The sequence below is a fragment of the Puccinia triticina genome, chromosome 14A, assembly GCF_026914185.1.
Source record: "Puccinia triticina chromosome 14A, complete sequence".
Classification (NCBI taxonomy): domain Eukaryota; kingdom Fungi; phylum Basidiomycota; class Pucciniomycetes; order Pucciniales; family Pucciniaceae; genus Puccinia; species Puccinia triticina.
Window position 1 is genome coordinate 2,769,366 of NC_070571.1, and position 24,471 is coordinate 2,793,836.

General features: G+C 43.8%; 1 protein-coding gene across 1 annotated transcript; it reads left to right on the forward strand.

Moving 5' to 3' along the window:
• Nucleotides 1-1,731: 1,731 nt before the first annotated feature.
• Nucleotides 1,732-2,207, forward strand: PtA15_14A269 (uncharacterized protein; the record flags this gene model as incomplete). The annotated part of the gene is made up of 2 exons (XM_053162967.1): nt 1,732-1,771; nt 1,861-2,207. 2 exons carry the CDS (start codon nt 1,732-1,734, stop codon nt 2,205-2,207), a joined length of 387 nt encoding a protein of 128 aa, XP_053026941.1.
• Between the last annotated feature and the right edge of the window lie 22,264 nt (nt 2,208-24,471).

Below are 24,471 nucleotides of genomic sequence, written 5' to 3' on the forward strand. Positions count from 1 at the left end.
AACTACTGAGACTCCCCCGGCCGTAGATGAACAGTCACAAAATGACTGGAAAACTAATACCATCCCTTGGATCAAGGGAGAGAGCCCGCCATCTCCAAAGATGTATGACAGGAGCGACGTGGATTGTAGAATCCACGAACACTCCTGCCGACGCTCCACTCCTCCGGCCGAAGAGCCAAAGGAAGAATAACTAAACAGAGCTACAACCCTACCGGTTGTAGCTTGACTATATAAACTGGGGACTTTGGGCGATTAAAGGTCCCCCAGATACATTTCAACCACCTCGTCGCCTAAGTCAGCCCCGCCCTTGTCTAAATTGACGCTCTTGCCAGCCTGCCTTTTGCCTTGACCTTGGTTTCTTGAATTGGTCGCTTTTTTGCCGCAGACTCTTGCTTAGAGTAAGTCTGCGTTTTTTTCCCTTTTCTACCAGGAGTTTATCCCAAAACCCTATCCTGGGTGTGTTTTGACGTACAAATACCCCCTTTCACAGGGCCCCTCAAGTCACAGGCTACAAAAACCTCTGCGCACCCCGTGCGCAGACCCTGTAAGAGCTGCGGAGGGCACTTAAACACCCCAGGCGCTCCTGGCCCCATCCGTTAAACCCCTTTTTTTGGGTTTATTAAAAATAACTTGTCCCAGTTATTTTGCATTTTCACCGCGCTTTTTGCTGCGCGCTCCACCGCACCGCTGCGCAGTCACCAGTGTAGCTAGAAGAGTTTTACCCTTGGCATCACCGTGCCTGACACAATAGATACATCCCAACCAAGGTCCACTATCCTCTGGCCTGCGGAGTTGAAAAAGCCGTACATGCTCTCTCCAGTCAGCACAACGCCACAGGTGTTTTGACACTCGACCGGAGGAAGGAGGTACAGCATCAATATTTCCGTCCTGCAGAGATTGACTCACCACTTTACTGGGCGTATGATATCACTTTGCAAGATGAATACCTGTATCAATGACTCTCCTCTTCCACATCTTTCTTTGTGCCTTTTCATTGGTGAATCTCTAAGGAATATAGTAAAGACAAACCACTGTTTTTTGCATGATTGGGTGAAGAAATGCGCATCAAGATAATTCTGGGGCTAGCAGGTGAGAAAAATTGCAGAACTAGAGGGAGAGCTTATATTCCGACCCACATCATAAGCTTACCAACGGCTACATTGCCTTGGATCAAAATTTTGGGGATCATATCTTACCGCTGACTTGACAAGCTTGGCAAGATACATTGAACCGGGATCCCAAATACCGGATTTTCACAATGCATTGGATGGCCCCAAAAAATAGGTAGATTCTAACAAAGGCGCCCATGGCAGTGTTGTTCAGCCAAGCCGAACCACTGAGTGTGATTGTCTCCCAAGGGCGCGTGGGCAGCGGTCTCCTGAAGACTCAGCAGTTACAGTGCGTAAAGTGCAGCAGCACTGATGGACAAGGGGAGCAGCTTTTGCCGGTGGAACAAAGCAGCAGCTGGGCTCAGCTTCAGAGTGGTACAATATAAATAAGTCTGAGTCTTTCTCAATTATCTACTCTCACAACCTATCCAGCAATACTCCTGGCGCCCATTCTCCTCCTCGCCCTTGTCTACCTTACACTAGGCACAAGGTAAAAAGTATTTCCGGTATACATACTCCACAGCCACCAACTCTACCTTCAAAGATAAGACATATCCTCCCAATATCTCTACTTCCCATCCTCCTCCAGCGCTAGGCAAAAGATTCCCTGACTTATTTTGACATGGAGGATACTCCCCAATCTGAGGCGGCTCAAGCCCTTGGTAAGCAATCTTTTGTAGAAACATGTATGGGTAGATATATACTGCAAGCATCTTATTTACTTACTTCTTGTGCACTTGTTGCTTTATAGAGATACTCCGGCGGTTCAAACTTGCCTGCAAAGATCCTGCCTTCCGGCGAGCCCTCCGCCGCGCCTCCCAGAAGGACCTCTACTTGATGGTACAGTCAAAGCTGCTCAGCCTGAGGGAAATATTTGAGCCGGACAATGTGCTCCAAGTCACTGTTGACCACCCCCACCTGTGGACCCTGTGCAGCCAGTACGCCGGTGTGCCCCAGAAGAACCTTGGCACCCCAGCTGCCCCTTGCCCCGGTGCTCAAGAACACCTTCCCCCCCGCCCTCTTGCTCCAGCTCCTTGTAAGCGCCGGGCTGCGACTGGGTTCAGCCACCTCGCTCATGCAATGGCCAACTTGACCTGATGTGTTGGCCAACCTTAATCTGTAACCTCATTCCCTCTCTTGTAGCTTTTGTTGGTGGAATGTATTTCCTACATTGTACTCTATAATCTCAATCTCTTGTACACTATCTTATCTCCTTGATCAAATCAGAAGAAAATATTATCTTTCCATTTGCCCATGTCTCATGGTCTCATGTTGGAGTTCAGAAACCCCATCCCCCCCCCCCCCCCCCAATGACCCAGCCAGCAGATGAAGTTACCATGCCCCTAATGACCATTACAACCAGTGATCAATAGCTTGCAATACTCTCAATGAACGGTATAAGGGAGCTTTGCAAGCTATTGATGACTGGTATAGCTCAATAGCTTATAAAGCTGATGATGACTGGTATAGCTCAATAGCTTATATTATAGGGGTGTGAATGGGTCGGGTCGACCCGCAAAGACCTGTGACCCAATGGGTTTTGAGTCGGGTTTGGGCAGCCTTCTGGCCTCCCTTTGAGAAACCAACCCAACCCGCTGAGACCCAATTGGATAATTGGGTCGGGTTTGGGCAGGACTTTTTGCATTTGGGTTGGCCCGTGAACCCAACAAATACCTGATTAGGAAAGGTCCCTGAGACCATCCGCACCAGGCGCTAAGTTAGCCCGGATTAGGGCACTTAGTTTGACCCCGCACCCGCATTGGGTTGGGTCAACCGGGGATCAACTTGACCCGGAGCTCTGTTTGGAGCTAGTGGGGTATAAATGTAGACCCCACTAATCCTGGGACTAAGATCAAATTGAATATTCATCATGCTTTTCAGCATGGAATTTATGTGTTTAGGTGCCAAACACATAACATATAGGCACCTAAACACATAAGCTCCAACAGCCTTGGACCCGCTAATCCCCACCCGTGCGGATGGCTGATTGGATTAACCTATTCCAATTGTAATCTGAGCTAGTTAGCCCTGGCTAATCTAGCCACGGATGCGGATGCTCTGACTCCTGAGGAGGCTGTTGCTCTGCAATCCAAGTCCCTGCTTTGAGAGTCTCACAGCCACACCTCCAATTACTCAATCACGAATGGCGCGATCCACCAAGCAAGCAAATAAGCATGCCATTCCATCATCATCCAACAAATCCTGCGACATTCAAGTTCATGTTCCCAAATCCAATTCTGCCTTGACTCAGAACAACCTAGCAACTCCAGGAACATCCCAGACTCCAAATAACCCAAGAGAAAGCAAGCCTACTGATCAAAATACTGAATCTGATCCATCTGTAAGGAAGTGCAAGGCCATCAGTGATATCTGGACACATTTTAAGAAAAAGGCACATGGTATGTTTTTTTTCAAATTTGAAAAAAGAAATTGATTGATTTATACTTGGCTGCGCCCCAGGAAAAAATGTGAAGGCAACATTTGCCCATTGTCTATCTGAGCTGGATGGGAAGAGCACGAATGGTACAAAGCATCTTTGGCGCCACCTAGAACAATGTAGCTCCTATGCTACAAAGAGCAAACAGTCTCTGATGAAACTTGCAGATGGATTGGTTTCTTCTTTGTCAATGTGGAACTTTTCTCAAAAGAAATCTTGTGATCTACTTATCAAGTTTGTAATTGCACACAAACATCCTTTCACTCTAGTCAAGCAGCCCCTATTCTGAGCGTTTGTGAACTCTTTGCAACCACGATTCAAACTCTTCAGCCATGGCACCGCAACAACCAAGGTCCTCAAATTATATCAGTCAATGAAAGCCCAGCTTGTGAAAGATATTAGCAAAGTCAATCGGATTTCCCTGACAACCAATGTCTGGACCTCATCAAACCAGACACCCTACATGGTAATAACTTGCCATTTCATCAATTCTGATTGGAACCTCTGCAAACAAATCCTTAGTTTTAAGAAGTTTCCAACTCCTCATACTGGTATAGCAATTGCTGAACAGTTACTTACGACTATTGCGGAATGGAAGATTTACAACAAGGTTGGCTTTATAACTGTGGACAACGCACTAGTAAACAATACAGGCCTAGCTTGAGTGTGCTCAGTTCTGAAAGATCAAAGCACCAATCTGTCAGATATGAATGTGAAATTTTTCCATGTTTGTTGTGCTGCTCACGTCATTAATCTTATTGTTAAGGATGGCCTCAAGCATTTCTCCTATGCCATCAACAAGATCCGGGATGGTTTCCAATAAACTAGAAGCACTCCCTCTTGCAAACAGCTCTTCAAGGAGGCCATCAACCTAGCTCAAATGAAAGAAGGGCAAGCACTCCCCTTGCTCAATGTTCCGACTTGCTGGAACTCAAAATATCTGATGTTGAAATTGGAAATTCCACACAAAGAAGCATTCAATAACTTGGCCTTGCAAGATGCCAACTTCACCAACTGCCCAACCAACACCAAGTGGCACAAGATATCTGCTATCAACGGTGGGCCGTTACAGTTAACCGTAACCGTAAAGTATTGTAAAGTATCAAAAAATAAGTTACAATACAGAAAATTAAGATTATTGAGTGTATAAAATAAGTTAACTATAACACCCACAGGTGCAAAAATACGCAAAAATACCCTAAATAACAGCAAGTATTGGCCATTTTTCATGGATACAGTCAAAAATGTATTGTAAGTTATTGTAAAGTATTGAAAATTTGATATTTTTTCAATAAAATTAACACCTTTTTCTCAAAAATAACGGTCCTTGCGTTACGTGTTTAGGCCTAAATATTGTAACGTAACGCATTGGCCCACCGTTGCTGCTATGAAGGAATTTTTGGCCATTTTCAATGTGGGTGAGTATTTTTTCAAGTTGGTTTTTTTTTCACTGAATGTTCATATCATTATCTGAGCGGTGTATCTCTTTTACTGCTTGCCAGCTACAAACAAACTGGCCATGACACACTATCCAACAGCACATGTCATTTAAAAATACATGAAAACTATTGAAACACAACTCAAAGCACGCGCAAACAATCTCAAGGATGGCCAAGCAGACCTGAGCGACTTAATTACACCAATGCAAGAGAAATTTGACAAGTACTGGGAGAAGATGAAGGACTTTGCGGCGATCAACCTCATCTTTGATCCTCGCTGAAAACTGGCAATGCTAGAATTTCTCATTGCTGACAATCTTGGTACGGACAAAGCAGCAATTAGTGTCACTGCTATAAAAAAACGCTCTCTACCTGGTTTAACAAGCTTTTGTCGAAGCAAACTAACTTGCATGTGGATCAAGAATCCACAGCTAGTCAACCAACTCAACAAAAATTGACTCTAGACAACGATGATGTTGACATGTGCTTCAAGAAATACATCACAGAGATTCACTCCACCCAAGCTGTATCAACCACTGCTGAGCTCAATCTGTACCTTCAAGAACCACCTGTTGTGTCTGAATCTCGGAAATTTTCAGTTCTTGCCTGGTGGAGCACCCACCAGGGAAGATTTCCAAACCTCTCCAAGCTGGCAAAAACTTTGCTGATGGTTCCGGTGACCTCGATTGCTTCAGAATCTTCCTTCTCAACCGGTGGAAGAGTGCTCAGTGACTACCAAACAAGGATGAAGCCCAAAACACTCAGTCTTGAGGCCCTCATATGTGCGCAAGACTGAATCCGCAGCCACAAAAGCCTATACCCGGAGTCTCTGGAAACAGAAGAACTCACAGATGACTAAACATTTTATTTTATTTATTTCTTGTAATCTATCCTACAGCAACACACAGATTTTTTTTTCTTTTGCTTACAAACTGTGCACTCATTTCTGAGATTTGCTAAGCATAAAATGTTGGGTTGACCCAAGACCTGACCCGGACCCGACTCCCTGTAACTTGGGTTGGGTTTGGGCAGTGGATTTGAACTTTTGTCCCAACCCAACCCAACCCGGGGTTCACGTTGGGTTGGGTTTGGGCACCATTTTTTGACCCAAACCCAACCCGTTTACACCCCTAGCTTATAAAGCTGATGATGACTGGTATAGCTCAATAGCTTATAAAGCTCTTGATGTCCGTTGTAGCCAAGATGTGTGGATGTGAGATCAAAATACAAGTACGGGTACAGGTATCTGATTTGGCAAAAAAAAGGTCGGCGGTCTGGGTACCCGTGGTGAGTACCTGGGTCCCAATTGCCATCTTTAGGCAGCAATTGCCTGTGTGTGCAGCTGTTTCATAATTGGCACTGGGTTCAGCCAATTTGGGAACCACTTTTGAAATCTGTATTTAACCAGAAAGAAGTTATAAATGAAATTCAAAATAACTGGAAATATTTTTCATTGAAGTTCTAATTATTGTTTATCATTTGGGCCGAAGTGCTGGGAGAGCAGTATCACTTGACTACAACATAAGCCAAGATTTTGATATGTTCTGATCAAGGAACAAGTGGAAATGGAGTATTGGACAAATTAAAGTGGATGGTATATGTGTGACTACATGTCCATTTCAGAGCAAAAATCAAGGGAGCTAAATGAACAAAAAACTGAATAATTGAAGTTCAATGGCTGCCACATTGTCTATCCAGGAGTTCCAAGTGGGAGTAATACCATGGGCACGTAGTTGGATAATTCCTCCTTGGTATCAGGTACACAGGGGTGGGAGTCTTATCTACATAGTGATTAATTTTAGCAAATTCTCTTATACCCTCCAATCCTAAGAAATTCTCAAGATGTTTGGGAGGAATCATTCCGTTATTGTAAAGAATTTCGACGGTTCTGAACACCAATTGCTGGAGCAAAAGGAATTCCGAAGCTTCGTGTTGGTTGGTTTGGAAGCCTCTGAGCTTTCCGCGCACATTTTGAATCGACACAATTTCGTGCATCAGTTTGTGTAAACTTTCTAGCCATCCCCATGTAACCCTATCCATGAACACATCCAGAATATGCCCTGTCAGTTTGGCCGGTTCAACAGAACTCCCTGAGAGAAATTCAATTGATCAGGCTTACAGTTTTTCCTCTTCCGTGTTTAATTTTCTGATTGTCCATCTGTAGCTTGTACCCGTAGATTTGTAACGGTCTTCCAATCTGGACAATCTGGAAGGAAGTTGCAATCAATGGAAATCTAAGTTTGTGAAATTTCATGGTCAAATTAATCTGAGTAGAATGCAAACTCGTCTCCTTGGAAAGCTTTTTTGAGCCATTTCCCTATTTGATCAGCAGAAAGTTTTGGTGACGGCAGGTGAGGTTCATTGGTGGGCTTGAGTAACCCGTCTATGATACAATCTTCTATAATCTTGTGAATCCCTTTTAGTTTTTCAAGGTGGCCCTGTAATTTGTTATTTCTTGCAATTAACATGTCGATTAGTTGTGCAAAGATGTACCGCTTTCTCCTGAAAAGAAGTCCTTTCCCGTCAAGGTAGGCCTTGAACAGGAAGACGTGTTTGCGCAAAAGTTTAAAATCATCATCCAGTGCTTCTGGCCCTGATGTTTATTCAAATATTTTTAGCGTCAGTTTCCAAAAACCTGAGAATGTTGAAAAGAGAGTGATTCCATGAAAGTGAGCACTTGGTTTCCATTCCGGAGAGACCGCGACCCCTATCCCTCACAGAGTTTGATTTTTAATCACAAACAATCACTTTCTTCTGCTTTTCAAGCTTACACTACTACGTGATGAGACATGTCACTGACGTGTTGGGGCAACTGGAAGTGAGGCTAGTTGTGAAATTTCAGCTGCGGCTGACCCAATTCTTACATCGTAACTCAACGGCTGTCGACTATCCCCAGCACCTAGTAGTAAGGAAGTGGCTTCTGTATTTTGAGGGACAATGTCAGTAAATCATATGATTTTGGTATTTCGAATATATCATGTAGGAGAAGAGGAAACGATGAAAGATACCTTCTTTGGCTTGTTCCCAGCCAGGCTTGGCTATGTAGTGGGCCGCCTGAAAGCAGCACAAAACGATTGAGGCTAGTCGTTGGCGCTTTGAAGGCATGGCGTGCATTGAATTTGAAAGGAAGGCAAAGAAAGCGTGAGGTCAACCAGGTCGGTGCCGGTGTCTGGAGTCGCAGACGTCTAGAAGAGTTGAACCCCTTTTGTATACTGTGATCTCGCTGAGGGACAGTGTCAAGGTCTGAAACTTACCGCTAGGCGAAGCACCCAGTTCCTCCCAATTCTTCGACAGAAATCGAAAGGACCTCCGTTTCATCATCTTACGTGTCTATGTATGTACATTCGCCCGTTTGGCCTCTTGATACTTGAAGAACCCCACTTCAGGTCAAAATCTGTGTTCAGTATGCCTCATCACCATACCTAGTTTCGAATACGATTACCCGCTAAATACACGGCGGTTTCGCTTTTTAAAGTTTCGCCCGTCAGATTGACGGGGGGTGGAAGCCACCGGCAAATTGACCCCCGCGCTGTCAAATTGCCGCCAATCTGGCCACACCCCCGCCGACACTCAAGCTCAGGTGAAGTTGACTCGACTTCAGGCAAGTTATGTTAACTCGCCCGGTCGAGTCGCCGGCAAACACGCCCCGACCAAACATCCGCCGGCAGGCATACACCCGGGGAGTACCTCCACGCGGGACTGACTCGGAATTGACGAGGATTCCACGGCTGACCCTTGCAGGGGGCGGACCAGCGGCTGTCAGTCCACACGCCCACGTGGGCCACACCAAGAATTGTGAGGGTGGCCTCGCCGGAATCATCTCATGGATTCCACGCAAGCCACGGGCATTCCATGGAGGCGGCGAGCTCTCCTTGTCTTACAAACAACACTAGACAGGCCGTGGCGGCCCGGCTTCTGACTGGAGCATTGGGTCACTCCTCGACAATCTCGGGTCAACTGGTACTATGCAGCTGAACTGAAAGCTGCCACCCGCAGGGTAGCAGAATCTGCATTATCATGGATAAAAAGAACAGATGAGAATAGCAAAAAACACCATTTTACAACCAGAAAAAATGAGAAAAAAAGAAAAAAACAAGGAGAGGGGGGGGGAATGAGATGAAGGGTTGCAATTTTGGACGGATCAAGATGTGATCAAGGGAAGCTCTGGATGGGTGCCACTGCCAGGGGACAAAGACAAGGGCAAGGGTGGCGAGTAGATAGAGGAGTCTCTCCATCCGCCGCATCCTTTGCCCGACCATTTGACTGCTGATGCTGGTTACCTTGAGAGAGGGCAGTCTGACAATGCTGCCAAGGTTCTTGGCACTTGAGCTGTTTGAAAGGATGCCCAGGAGCTGCTAACCTCAGAAGGATTTTTTTTCAGACAATTGTAGATGGACTTGCAATTACCAGTGAAGGATGGGATCAAGGCAACAAAGGAGATCAGAGAAGCCAAGCGGTTGGTGAATATCAATGCATTTGTAACCTGCCCGTCTCTGCCTCCAGCTTTGCCCTTCCCCCTCCCGCTGGAACTGGAACAGCTAACTTTACCGCCTTGGTGCCCGCATTTGGTCCCAGTGTGGTGAGACTAATCCACTTCCAAACACATCAAAAAAGGAACAATTTAACATAATATTATATTATAAAGTACAAACAAAACCATTATAGTACAAAACATATTACAACCAACATCTTACACAGATTTCCCAATTATATTATCACCCAGAAAACCAGTAACAGTCTACTTAATCACATAATCAAATACATAGTAGAATCCTAGTTTCACATACAAATCACATACATTACATAGTACAAATCTACTCTAGGACTGAAGGGGACACTGCTGAAAGATTCCATTATCACATGTAACATGTTAGAAAATCTACGCTTAGACAATGTTTTCACCCCAAGGAGGAACAAGCCAAGTGATCATAACCCAAAGTAGTATACTATTTCACAAATATCACGTACAGCTTCCCGATATAGGTTATTATTTCACACTACAACTGTACAGCATCCCAAAGTAGTATACCATTTCACACTTGTAAAATCCACTCTCAGACTAGTTTATTTACTATATAAGGAGGCCTCTTCTGCCCCTTCTTATTTCCTTTCTTCCACATGCCAGCATAAATAGTGATATTAAGAAATTACTTCCACTTCCATCACCCATATAAATAGTAAGATCATCATAGTAATAGTTATAATATAAATTGAAATAAAACTTGAGAAATTAATAACATAACAACTTTAAATTGACCATTCTAAAAAGTCACTTACATCAAATTATAACACCTCTCATCCCACGCGCAGATACTTGGTTTTTAGGGTCTGCAGTAGAAATACTTAAGAATATTTCTTCTGATTTAGCCACACTAAAATTCTTAGTGTAAATTTCTCCCAGAGTTATTATAGGAAGGCAGCCCTTCAAGCACCTTTAGCTTAAACTTTCCTGGTTTTTTTGCTATATCCCTTCCAAGCTCAGATCCCGCCTTGCGTAGAAGTTCCAAAACGCAAAGGATGGAATGAGTGGGACTGGTGAGGTGGAAGTTGCTGGACGCACCAGTGGCTTAAATACTCACCTGTCTGTCCTTGAGGACCCTAGAGCGCCCTTAGGTGTCTCTATGGTTGGTCCTCTGGTCCATGGACCGGTCTCTCCGTGTTACTCAATCTGAGGTAGTATCACATAAACCCGTCTCGTTGTGTGTGCACGTATCATGGATTGTAGTTTGGCTAGGTGTCTGTTCTCAGAGGTTCTGTGAGCCTCCACCTAGCTGTGGAGTAGAGGGGGCGCCTAAAATGGACCTAGCTCCTTTTGCTGCGCGCCAGTAACTTCCAATTATTGATTTAGGAGTGTGGCTGCCTTAAAATAGTTCCACAGTTCATGGGCGCCAAAAGTCCCATCTTTAGATGAAACATAGTATAGTCTTGAAAATAGTATTAGTATAGTAGCCAGTATGTGTGAAAGTTGACAGTTAACAAGTCTGTTGGGGAGTAACACTTAGATTTGTGTGTAGTTTTACACCAGCCCAGTTGGTGTCTAATCCAATATCACCTCTTTTATCAGTGATATTGGCTTGCAGGGGAGTGTTATGGCCTGGTGTTATACCTCTCCGGGGGAGATTTGATCCCCGCTGCGGCTGTGGAGTTGGGTGGTACCTTTTCTTCCACCCCGGGGTTTTTAAACTATTTACATACATAGCAGTTTTGCTGGGAATATCCTGGATAGTATGGCAATGGCAACGTTTGCTAAAGGCCATCTTGTGGGCAGACTGGTACCTCAGGGTGTAAATGGGTTGGGCCGACCCAAGAACAACCCAAGAACCGTTGGGTTTTGGGTTGGGTTTGGGCACATTCTTAAAGAAAATGACATGACCCAAACCCAACCCAACCCGACTTGTAAAATTGTCGGGTTGGGTTTGGGCAGCCTATTTCCTAATTGGGTCAGCCTGCGACCCGACTATGACGCCTCCAACAGTCAAGTTGGGGGCTTTTGGCGCCTAAGAGGTCGGGTCAACCCAAGACCTGAACCAACCCAACCCGGACCCAACCCAAAATAGTATGACATTGGGTTGGGTTCAGGCAGCATATTTTAAAATCTGCCCCGACCCAACCCAACCTGCGCTAAATGTTGGGTCGGGTTTGGGCGCTGTTTTTCAACCCAAACCCAACCCGTTGACACCCTGACTGGTACCTGGTCTTGAGGATGAAATCCTCATATTTCCGGTCTGCTGGGCCATTGAGCTTGTTGTCAGAGTTGTTGACAATCAATTTTCACTTGTATTGTTGTGTATGGACCCTAACGGGAAGATCAAAGAGGAGGTTAAATTTCCAACAAGGGATGAAAATAACATAGCCAATTTGGAGAAATCTCCATTGCTACACCACCGGTTCACTTCCTGTGATTGGTGTTGGTTGGTCCAACATTACCTGATCGGAGAACATCAGACCAAACCTAACTTAACGCAAGTCCACCCCAGTGAGAGGCTTGCTGTGGCTTACCACAAAGACCTGTGCACAAAGTCAAAAATTTGGCTGATAAAGAAATCATGAAATGGCTGGAGTAAAAATAATTAGCCTCACCCAGCCTCCTCCATCCACAGCTCCTGCCGACCTTTCCCAGATCCAAAATATAATTCTGGACCTTAGCTTTCAAATGGTGCTGGTTTCATCTTGTCAATACCAACTGTTCTCCCTGTACTAATCTTTCAAAAAAAAAAAAAAAAAAAAAAAGAAGAAATGTAAAATAAGGAATTACAACCATCAAGCCTTGTGGATCTTGGATTCACAAACCTGCAGATATCCGCAGATCCTACACCTGTAGCCACTCAGTTGTTGCAGATTAGATAATTCAATCCTGAATATTATCAGAAAATCCAAAAATGGATCTTAAGACTCAAGAGCAATGGAATATCCTTCAGGATTCCTTTGACCTTCAGAACAAATTCCTTCAATCAGGTTTTGAGTTTAGGCCTCAAAAAAATGATGAGGGTGCGCATCAGCACTGCCGGGAGAACTGGATGACTTCCTGTTGGTATTTAGAGAGCTCTAGTTGCCCCTCTACATCCTAAATTAAGACATCTACAATTAAGACATCTACTAAAGATGTCATCAGGTACCTCTTTGCTGGTACCTTGTGTCTGTGGGCGGGTACCTGTTGGCGGCTAGCAGGTCCAAGCTGTCTCTGCTTGTTTCTCTCCTGCACACTTTTCCTGGAAGGACCCCGCTGCAAAGGGGCAACGGGATCCTGACTGTAGATCCGGTGGTCCCTACTTGAGTATAGGTTTTCACTGGGATTGGTGTTTGGGTCTCAGAAGAGAGCTCCCTTGAAACCTCTTAGGTTCCATCAATCACTAGGTGTGAACCGGTCATGAGTTATCTTCCTGAGCCGGGGATCTGTGATCTAAAGAGTCTCTCCTCCTGGAGCAGAGAGGAAAACAAGGGGCCGCTGTTACCACAGCAGCAAGATGGGCGGATGGTGCTACACCACTAACTCAGGGAGAAGCCTGAGCCTACGCAAGCCCCCCATCTTTGATCCTTAGTTTCCTTGAGACCATGAGTGCACCAAAAAAAAACCGCTGTGAATGCTTCATTATTTTCTATAGTTCAATTTTCCCAGGGAGTAGTAAAATTAAACGTGTTACATTTGCCCTTTTATATCAAAAATACCACCTGGGAAAGAATGGCCTCTGAATCCTTTGGGATATCTATACGTATTTGGTGCCAAACATCTTGGCCTGACTTGACACCTCTTGACAGAGAGTCCGCACCTTTGTCCTTTGACGAAACCCTTTGCACCACAAGGTTAATGTTCTCCTTGATTAGGATGGTTTGAATCTTCATCCATTCTGCGTTTGCCTGGGTGTCTCTGGACTGTTTGTTGTTGATTCCGTTTTCCGTTGTAGTGTTATCTTTCCACAAATCTTGACAGAGAGTCTGCACCTTTGTCCTTTGACGAAACCCTTCGCACCACAAGGTTAATGTTCTCCTTGATGAGGATGGTTTGAATCTTCATCCATTCTGCGTTCGCCTGGGTGTCTCTGGACTGTTTGTTGTTGATTCCGTTTTCCGTTGTAGTGTTATATTTCCACACAACCAAGGTTTTTCCGCTCTGCAACCACCAGGGAAGAAAGTGTTGCACTCTCTAGAGAGTGCCAGGCCGTAATTTTGTATGTAAGTTAGTCTGATGTGAGTTCAATGTTAAATTTAATTATTTGTTCACTTTCTTCCCAATACCAGTGTAACTGTAGGTCAAGTGTTTGTGAAATGATCTATAACTCAATGCCAACCCACAAGCATCTCTCTGTTGAAGTTTTGTGTTTGTTTCATCATTATTACAATTGCAGAAGTGATCTTCATTGCACACAAACTTTGCCAAGAATGTATGAATCTTTATCCTCAAACGTATCCTTAGCCGACTGCCAGGTATTTTTTTGAATTGCAGATTTTTTCATTCAAAACACACATAAAATCACATTATGGAACATACTTGTGAGATATAGCAAATTCAGAGGATCTGCACACTGGTGGATGAATCCTTGTGGCATATTTCTGACATGTCAATTCCCATATCAAATTGGGAGGAAAGTGGTTTGACATAATATTTCTGTTCTTCAAGTATCAAACCCTTACCGCACCAAAGCTAAGAAGACCTGTTTCATATGCAATTGTACTCCAAGCAATATTAAATGTGAAAATAGTGGATTCAGTTTTCCCTACCATCTTTACCAAGGGATGAAACATAATTTTGTAATTTTTCAGTGCCAATAGCTGTTCATTTTGGAATATGCATCTTGCCTAGTACATGACTAAAAATTGTACAATTTTGTAAATTTAACTACAACTGACCAAAAAATGTTGTCTAGAATCCTAAATAAAGCTTCTGAAGGGAAAAGGGGTAGATTGGTGGATATTAACAGGTGCATTAATATTCCCTTGCTTCTGGAACAAGCTGGAAAAATAATTCAACAGCTGGTCTTAGAACTCAAAAGTGAACAGTGGAGGACTTCCTGTCACATCTGGAACCTTCACAGCTTTTGAGTTAGACCCAAAAATTCTGAATTTTTGCAGGAGCGTCTAGATTTTTGGGCTCTAGATCACTTCTGGGAGACCCGCAGATCTTGACAGGAATTCATCCAATAAATGCTTAAATCCCCACGCATATCCCAGTGTGGTTAGAACCATTTGTCTTGTAGACTGATCATCTTGTATCTTTTCTTCACCAACCATTTTCCATTAATTTTCTTTGGTGTAGCATTATTTCATCACAGGTATCCATGTCTATGATGCAACAACATGGTGTTGATTTCTCTCATAACATGGTGCTGATGTAGCACCTGCTGTCAGTTGAGACTTCTGCACTGCGGTCAGGCTGTATCCAGACCACTCAAAATGATTGGTCATGGGCCAGCAGGAGTGCCACAAAATTTGTGAGGAAAAGTGTTAAAACAATTTGTGTATGTGGGTTTGAAGGTTGGCACAATTGAACTATGGACGCGTGGGGAAACACAGATTGGCTTAGCATCCCCCTGTTTCCCAGGTGAGGGTTTTTTTTCTGTTTTAATGTCCACGCTCATGTTTGGGCGAATGTTGGGGTGGAAATTTCCAAAAATATCACACATTTACCCAGACTCAATGTGAACAGTGGGTGCTGTTCATCGCGCTGGAAAATTTGCCTCTCAATGGCCACCACATGCTGGCCATCCATTTGGGCTTTTCTGAGCTTGACAGGCAGTGTGTACTGCCTCAAAAGATCAGAAATGCTGGCACAATGATCAGTACTTGCTGGTCATCACAATAGAGCTCCCCTGACTCGGGGACCCCTTTCATTTGTCCACCGCATCGTTCGGCCGTACGTTCCGGTGGACAAGTGCAGTGTACATTAATCTGCTGCGTCCCCGAAGCCAAATAAGTGCTGGTCATCGCAATAGGGCTCCCCCGACTCGGGGACCCCTGTAATTTGTCCACCGCAAGGTTCGGCCGTACGTTATGGTGGACAATTGCAGTGGACATCAATCTGCAGCCTCGCCGAACCCAAATCCAATGACCAGTACCTGATGGTCATCACATAGAGGCCCTAGCCCAATGAAAAGCACATACTGGTCATTGAGCAGGACTTCCCAAGCTCGCGAGGCAGTATATAATGGCCACCTAGCTCTCCAAAGCCCAGCTGGATGGCCAGCATCAGCATGTACTGAGCATTGATCCGGGACTTCCCCAGCGCAATATATAATTCTTCCTGGTTCGTCAATATGAGAAAGTCCCTGCTTGATGAACATCATGTACTGGTCATTTAGCTGGGTGTTTCAAAGCCCATTAATGTGTAATCAAGTGGAGGACATCTCCACTCAATGGCCAGTATACACCAGTTATTGATATGAGAATCCATTCACTCAATGGCCATACACAACAGTCATTGGGTGAAGGATGTCTCTGCTCAAATGCTGGGATACATGTTCATCAACTGGAGGATGGATGCACTTCATGGCCATTACACAGCATCATGGAGTTGGGAATCACCCACCTGATGGCCATCTAAACCAGTCATTACACGGAGGTTTTCTCCACTTGATGGCCATGCAACACAGTAATCAATTGGAGGTTGTCTCAAATTCCTGGCCGGTACACACCAGTCAGTGGAGAATATGTGTGTGTAATGGCGGTGGAGTGGAGAAAGCCATTATACAAGTCTAACTCACCAAATCCAACCAGATTTGATACAGATAAGATCAGTATTAGTTGAGTATAAACACATGGCCAACCCACAACTCATTTGCACATGGGGAAATGGCTCATATCTGGCAGACTTCTAGACAAAAATTATGGTCTGGCACTCTCTAGAGAGTGCAACACTTTCTTCCCTGGTGAACCTTAGCTTTAAATGCATGAGTAAGCCAAGACAAACCGCGACTGTTTTTAAATAAGAATTTTTTTGCGGACAGCCTTGTGGGTCATGGAGCTTGAATCGCGCCCAGGTTTTGCATATTAGCACGCCAATGCCAAAAGAAGTTGATGCATCACCTAACCAACTGTCAGCCACAGAGTACATGTCACAGTACCTTACACGTACCAAGTACCTGCAATTGTTCACATTATTCATAGTACATTCCTTTTACACCTTTATTACATATGTACATCATTAGATACAAGCTTAAGAATGTACTCCTGTTATACATTACATTACAGATAACCATAGTTAAATATAGTTACCATAATGTACTGTTGTTATGAGAGTTAATTTACGTGCAAAACAGTAAGATTACAATACATTGTAATATTACTGTACACGTGAAATACCCCAAGACAGGTATCACTCATTTATCCCCTGTTACGCCTCAGTACCTATTTACATAACATATTGGTTATGATATAAATACATAAACAATACATGATGTAATCCAATTCAAAGAGCACTGAATGGAATCAATGATTGGTTATGATCAGCTAGTGTGCACAGCTACTGATCCAGGATCAGTACTGATCATTACACTGCCCTGATCATTTCCAATGTTGATCCTCATGAGAACCTGCTTCCCTTGAGCGCTTCCAGTTCCCCCCTGGTCCTGAAGCGCCTCCAAGCGCCTCATGTTCCCTCCTGCTCATTCCCCTTTATATAAACACGCCCCCCAGGACTGTTTATCCCTCAGAATATTATTATAGCAAGGTTTAACACATACATAGTTAAACAGTGCCTTTATTCTCACCCATCTTTCAATTCAGGAATAACATCAACTCTTGATTACCCTTACCTTTCTGTAGGTAAAACCACGAACCCAAGTTGAGTTATTCCTTGGATGCCTATTAACACCCTGTGTTGATCTGGATGCGCCTTAATTGAGCAAGCCTCTCAGTCAAGATTACTGATAGAGTGAAACCTTTTACAGGTCTTACCACGAAACCATTGCCCCATCCTTGGCATCTTACACCATCATCTTGATAGTAACAACCCTCTCAGACACGGTTAGTTACATACAGGCTGACACCAACCAATGTCAACTGGTGGTCCATAGTTGATGATGTGTGTGGGTTCAAAATTTTCCAACGTCTCCTTCCATACGGCCAGCTCCTGTAGGACGTCCTTGGGTGGGTGGCATGCTGCTTTCCGGTATTGCCACGACATCAGCCATTGATACAGTGAGTTCAGGTGACACTTCAAATGTGGTAGGATATAGGCTACATGATTGAGCCTTCCCACAAGTATTTATATTTGTCTTTCTTGTTGAGGAAAGATGAGAGATGCAAGATTTGTTTTTTGATTTTGCCATCCAGTAGGCAAACCGTTTTCTCAAGTCTGTTCCAAACAAAACAATAAACTTTTTTTCTGCCAAAAAAGGGGATAAATTCTTTTTGTTTGTCAAGACACCCAGCATCTTTGAATTTGCCACTACATCCTTCATGTCTTTATCCCTGCCAAGTACCCTGACAAAAAGGTTGTTGTTGACCCACCTAAAGATGTTGACCAGATCAAAATGAGATTTCATGATTTATTTCCAAGTGTCTCCTGGTCTACCAAAAGAACCACAGCCAGCCACCCCTCCAAAATTTATCCTAGTATCTTTGTAATAGGAATTGGCCGTTGAAATCCTTCACTAGTAAATATTTTCACTGGTCCATTCTGGTGGGGATTTGCTGGTAGGCCTTTTCCCAGTGGGCCAAGGATAGTTTGATCTTCCTTCTCACCAGGGGGGGATGTGTCGCACTCTCTAGAGAGTGCCAAGCTGTAACTTTATATTGAATTAGGTCTGATGTGAGTTCAATTTTAACCTTGAATCTTTGTTCACTTTATTTCCAACAGTACAGGCGTAACTTTAGTTCAAGTTGTTTTGGAATAATATTTCACACAATTCCAACACATGAATATATCTCTGCTGAAGTTTTGTGCTGGGTTCATCATTATCACAATTGTGGAATTGAGCTTCAATGCACACAATTTTATCCAATAATTCCCCTATCCTTATGCTCAAATATATCCTCAGCCAAGTGACAGGGAATATTTTGAATTGCAGAATTTTTCATTCAAAACAAACATAACATCAAATTATGAAAAGTTCTTGTAAAATACAACAACTTCAGAGGATCAGCCAGCTGCAAGATGAATTCTTTGAGCATATTTATGTCATGCCAATTCCCATATCAAATTGGGCAGAAAGTAGTTTGAAATCAATTTGTATTCTTCAAGTATCAAACAGTGTCAGAGCTAGGAAGACCTGCATAATGTGGGCTTGTACTCCAAGCAATATGAAATGTGAAAATACCGGAGTTGGTTTTCCTCATCATTTTTACCAAGGTATGAGGCATAAAATAATTTTCAAGTTGGAAGTGTGAATAGCTGTTCATTTGTGAATCTAAATCTTGCCTAGTACATGACTACACTTGGTACAATTTCTGAAACTTTACCTACAACTGACTGGAAAACGCACGGCCTAGAGGCCAAAATAAATCTTCTAAAGGGAAAGGGGGGTATATTTGTGGATATTGAAAGGCGCACCAATATTCCCTTGCTCCTGGAACCAGCTGGAGAAATACTTCAACAGCTGGTCTGAGAGCTCCACAGTGAGCAGTCAATTCTTGAATTTTCACGCACATCCCAGTGTGGATAACACATTTTGTCTTGTAGATTGACCATATTCACATCTTCTCCACAATTTTTTTCCACAAATTTTCTCCTATTTGAAGCATTATTTTATCACATGTACCTTTATTTCCATGTGCATGGTTCAAAAAAGTAGTACTGATTGCTCTTATCACATACAGGTACTTACGTAGAACTGGCTTTTAATCATGAATTCCGCACTTTGGACCTGCTGTATCGAGACCACTCAAAATCATTGGCCTTAGGATAGCAGGAGCAGCATAATTATGTGAGGACAATTATTGAAAAAATTGTCTCTGGGTGTTTGAAGGTTGGCACAAGTGAACTGTGGCCGGGTGAGGAAATTTGGATTGGCACAGCATGGCCCTTATTCACTCAGGATGGTTTTTTTACTTCTGTAATGTCCACCCTCATGTTTGCGTGAACTTCAGGGTGGAAATTGGCCAGCAGCTAACACCTGTACCCAGACTCAATGAACAGGTGGTGCTGTCCATCGCGCTGGGAAATTCCTGGCTTGTTGACCACCACATGCTGGCCTTATAGCTGGGCTTTCCCAAGCTCTTTGGAAAGTATATGCTTTCAAACAATCTCAGAAAGGCCGGTACAATGTGCAGTCTCTGCTGGCTATTGGGATAGGGCTTCCCCGACTCGGGGACCCCTGTCATTTGTCCACTGCAATGTTAGTCCAAGTGTTGTGGTGGACAAGTGCCATGGACACCAATACGCTGCCTATCCAAGCTCAAAACTGATGACCAGTACCTATTGTTCATTACATGGGCAAAACCCTAGCGCGATGACCAGCACATACTGGTCATCAAGCCAAAATTCCCAAGCTCTGTAGGCAGTATAATGTGGCGCCCCAGCTTGCAAGCGCGCCGCCGAATGGCCAGAATTTACTGGCATTTTAGCTGGGACTTGCACAGCTCAATGAATGTACAGTAATGGCTGGTTAATCAAGCTGGTAAAGAGACTCCTCAATTACCTACATGTACTGGTTGTTGAGCTCATGGTCCTTTCACAGCCCAGTCACCTGTAATCAAGTGAAGGATTCCTGCACCCAATGGTGGGTATACACAAGTAATTGAGATAAGATGCTCTCCACTCAATGACCATAAAAACTGTCCATGCAGTGGAGGATTTCTCCACTTGATGGGCTTTATACATGATCATCAAGTGGAGGATTTCTCCACTCAATGGTCAATAGCAAAGATCATAGAATGGAGGATTTCTCCACTTGATGATCATCTAAACCATTCATCAAGTGGAGGGTTTCTCCACTTGATGGGAATCCAACTGAGTAATTAAGCAGAGGATTTCTCCACTTGATGGCGGGTACAAATTGGTTGGCGGAGAATCCATTTTTGTGCACTGGCCACTGGATGGAAATACCCATTAGTTCAGTTTAACTTGCCAGACACAACAAGATTAGATACAGATAAGATCAGTATGAGTTGATTATAAACATACAACCAACCCACAATTCAGTTACACATGAAGCAATGGAACATATCTGCCAGAATTCTAGATAGAAATTACGGTCCGGCACTCTCTAGAGAGTGCAACACATCCCCCCCTGGTGTCTCTCTCCAGCAAAAAACTTTGATACTGTATTGAAATTTTCCCAAGTGGTATCAAAATCTTGTTCAAATGTGTCCACAGATTCAATGTTTGCATTTTTCTGTGGGTAGGAGAGGTCTTCTATTTGCCAAATCTCACCGTCATTTTTCACCATCTCAACTAGAGGATTTGATCTGAAAAACCCAAATTTCTCTATAACTTCATTGCGGGAGAAAGGTTCAAACATTTGAACTGCTATTAATTCTTTCTTGATTGAATCCTCTATCTTGTCTCTCACCACCTCTGCCAATTTAGGGCTGTCTGGCGTAAAATAATGCATTCCCTCTATGAAATGTCCTGGGATACCTTGGTCAAAACCAACCTCAAAACCGGTCAATACATTGCTGTACTCCTTGAGTAATCCATACTCAGTCAAACGCTGTCTCCACTCACTTAGATTCATCTCGCAAGTCACTGTTGAAGGCCAAACTGCATGAGCTGAATTACCCATTGTATTTTCACTCCGTAGAGGTTGATTGCTATAAATTATAATCACTTGAAAACAATAAGATACAAAGAAAGAGATTAAACTTGTCTCAGAAAAAAGAACAGACACAAAATAGCTTTTGGTGTTTGAAACACAAATAGAACATTGATATTATCAATTTTAATCAAAATGTGCTATGTGACATGCATGAAAAAATTACAACTTTACAGGGAAATCTTCCCAAAAATGCTTGAAAAAAGGAGTGAGAATCCAGAAAAGAGCCTAGTGAGGGTCTTTGTCTTTTGAGGGATACTTGCCACTTGCATCTCTTCAAGCTTAACAAAGCCTCTCTGGAGGAGGGCCCCGTCTCTGTCTCACAGAGAGGCTTGCCCCCAAAGGTCAATCTTTGGTGTGAATCCTGACGCACCTAATGCTTGGCCAACCCCCAATTTTCAAAGGATCCCTTATTACACATCAACGACTACCCGGGCAGGCTCATGAGTGGAACGGCCTTGAAGCCTAGCTTCTTGCACAGACAGCCAGCCATCCACATTTGTGAAGCTTCAGGCAATAGGTCTTTTTGTCAGCGGAGACACCTTGCAGGGGGATTGAGAGATAAACGGATTCTTGTAAGTCAGCGTTAAGAAAGGCTGTCTTTACATCAAGCTGCTGAACGTCCCAGCTCATGGTGTCAGAACCCATAATAGATGTGCACTATGGGAATTGAACACATGACTCCAAACTTCATGAGTGTTGCTTTGACCACTAACACTGCCAGCAAACAGCTGACGTAAACCGGATTTTGTCGCGCTGCAAACTCAAATTCAAACTCGCGCCCCAGGTGTGTTTTCACCTGTCATTCTCTGTGGCAGGTGCAAGAGAGCACAACTCCCTTGATGGCTGGTGCTCACCGGTCATTGAGGGGACATACACACCTAGCTCCCTTGATGGCCCATCTGTACCGGCCATCAAGAAGAACACCCTACACCCTCTCGATGGCCGGTCAGTACCAGCCAGCAAGAGTAAAGCACCATTTATACTCTCAATGGCCGCTACTGACTGGCCATCAAGAGGTGATACACATACCCCTTGATGGCCTGTCAGTACACCTGCCATCGAGACAAAAACACTAAACTCTTGATGGCCCGTACTGGCCAGTCATTGAGAGCAAAACTCTCTTGTTGATGTGTATACACATCACCCTTGATGACCAGTCAGTACCAGCCAACAAGAGGAACATAATACACTCTTGATGGCCTGTAGTAGTACGTACTGATTGGCCATTGAGAGAAAATGTGCATCTTGCACAGTGACCCAACTGGTCATTGAGAGCAAAGCGCTTCACTCTTGATGGCCAGTCAGCGCAGGCCATCAAGAGTGTGTTATATTCCTCTTGATGGCCGGTACTGACTGGCCATCAAGTGGGATGTGTATTTCCCCTCAATGGCTGATCAGTCCAGGCCATCAAGATTGTATTATGTTCCTCTCAATGGCTGGTACTGACTGGTCATCAAGGGTGATGTGTATACACATCACCAAGAGAGTTTTGCTCTTGATGACCGGCCAGTACGGGCCATTGAGAGTTTAGTGTTTTTTTTTTTGATGGCTGGTGTACTTACAGGCCATTGAGGGTTATGCGTATCACCTCTTGATGGTCGGTCAGTAGCGGCCATTGAGGGTATAAATAGTGCTTTACTCTTGCTGGCCGGTACTAACCGGTGTAGGACTCCAGGGATGGATGGGTAATCAAAGTTCCTTTGAGGGGGAAATAAATTGTATGATAGGTTGAAAGGCTATTACAATCTACGGGTGGTTTGAAAGACCTGCCCCTCTAATAGTACTATGCAAATAACCAAGAGTCTTGTAATCAATATTTAAGAAAATGCGGCAAATTCCAAGATAGCTCTTACTTTTATATAGTAATCTCTATCAGACCTAAATATCTAATTCAATGTTTTTTGGACCAGTTATAAGTAAGGATAACATGGTTTGTTTGGTGAAATTCCTCTACTGTTGTTGATGTTATAATTTGTACTACTACCTCTACTACTACTACTACTGCTAATATGCTAATAAGGAGAATGGGTTGTTGGTTGGTTGGTTGGTTGGTTGTTGGTTGGTTGTTGGTTTGTTGCTGGTTGGTTGGTTGGTTGGTTGTTGATTGTGGGTTCTACTACTGCACTAACACTCTACTGACTGACTGACTCTAGGCTACACAAGAATACTACTGCTAAACTACCATATGTGACCAGACCTCTATAGGTTGATGGTGAAAAAGAGAAATTATGTGGGGGAGAAGAGCTCCTTTTGTATTGAAGAGTGAGGGAATTTTTTGCTCCAGGGGAATGTGTTTGAGGGAATTTAGCTGCAGGGGATCTCAGTTGCACAGCATATGTACACCTGTACTGCACAGCCACACAAACAATGAGGGAATTATGCTGCAGTGACACTATTTGTACACCTTATCTGCCTGCATATATTGCACTGCCTGATGTCATGCGTTGCCATGTACCCAAGCCACCTTCCATATCCTTCAGAATGTGTTGCTATGTAACCAAGCCACCTTCAATGCACTCTGCACCCAACTAGAATACTCCTCCTTTCCAGGATTTGGGGGTCAAAGCCTCTCTCTGGCCCTCCTTCCTTCCTCCTCCCTTGTCTTTGTATCCACGTCGTGTATTCTTCCGTCCAATCCGCTGTGGCTACCAAAGAGTGTATGTATGTAAATGTTGTAACTGATGTGTAAGATTATCTCCTCCTCTTTTAATGGGTTCCACCTGTATGTAACTTTACTATCACAATACCTTTACATATGTGCTTTTGGCATTGCAACAGGCACAGCACACCACACCGGCCATTGAGAGGGTTTAGGGTGTTCCTCTTGATGGCCGGTGCAGATGGGCCATCAAGGGAGCTAGGTGTGTATGTCCCCTCAATGACCGGTTAGCACTGGCCATTGAGGGAGTCATGACCTCTTGCACCTGCCACTGAGAATAGCAGGTGACAAAATCCACAACAGGTTACAACAAAACCGGGGCGCCAGTTTGAATTTGAGTTTTGATTTTGTCAGCGCAACAAAATCTGGTTTAATTCAGCTGTTTGCTGGCGGTGTAAGCTAAGTGCACTGATGCATGCTGGGCTCATTTAGTCTAGACATTATCCGCTGTTATGCTTGTATGTAATCCTGGGATGACAAGTCTTATTGGCATTGCTTATCACTATATCAGGACCATCAAGTCTAACAAAGAGTGGGTGTCAGAATGCTTAGAGCAGGAATGGAATATAACACATGGCTGCAGTAAATGATATCAGAACCCAAAGATAATTTATTCAACCCATGGGTGCAAAGGCTT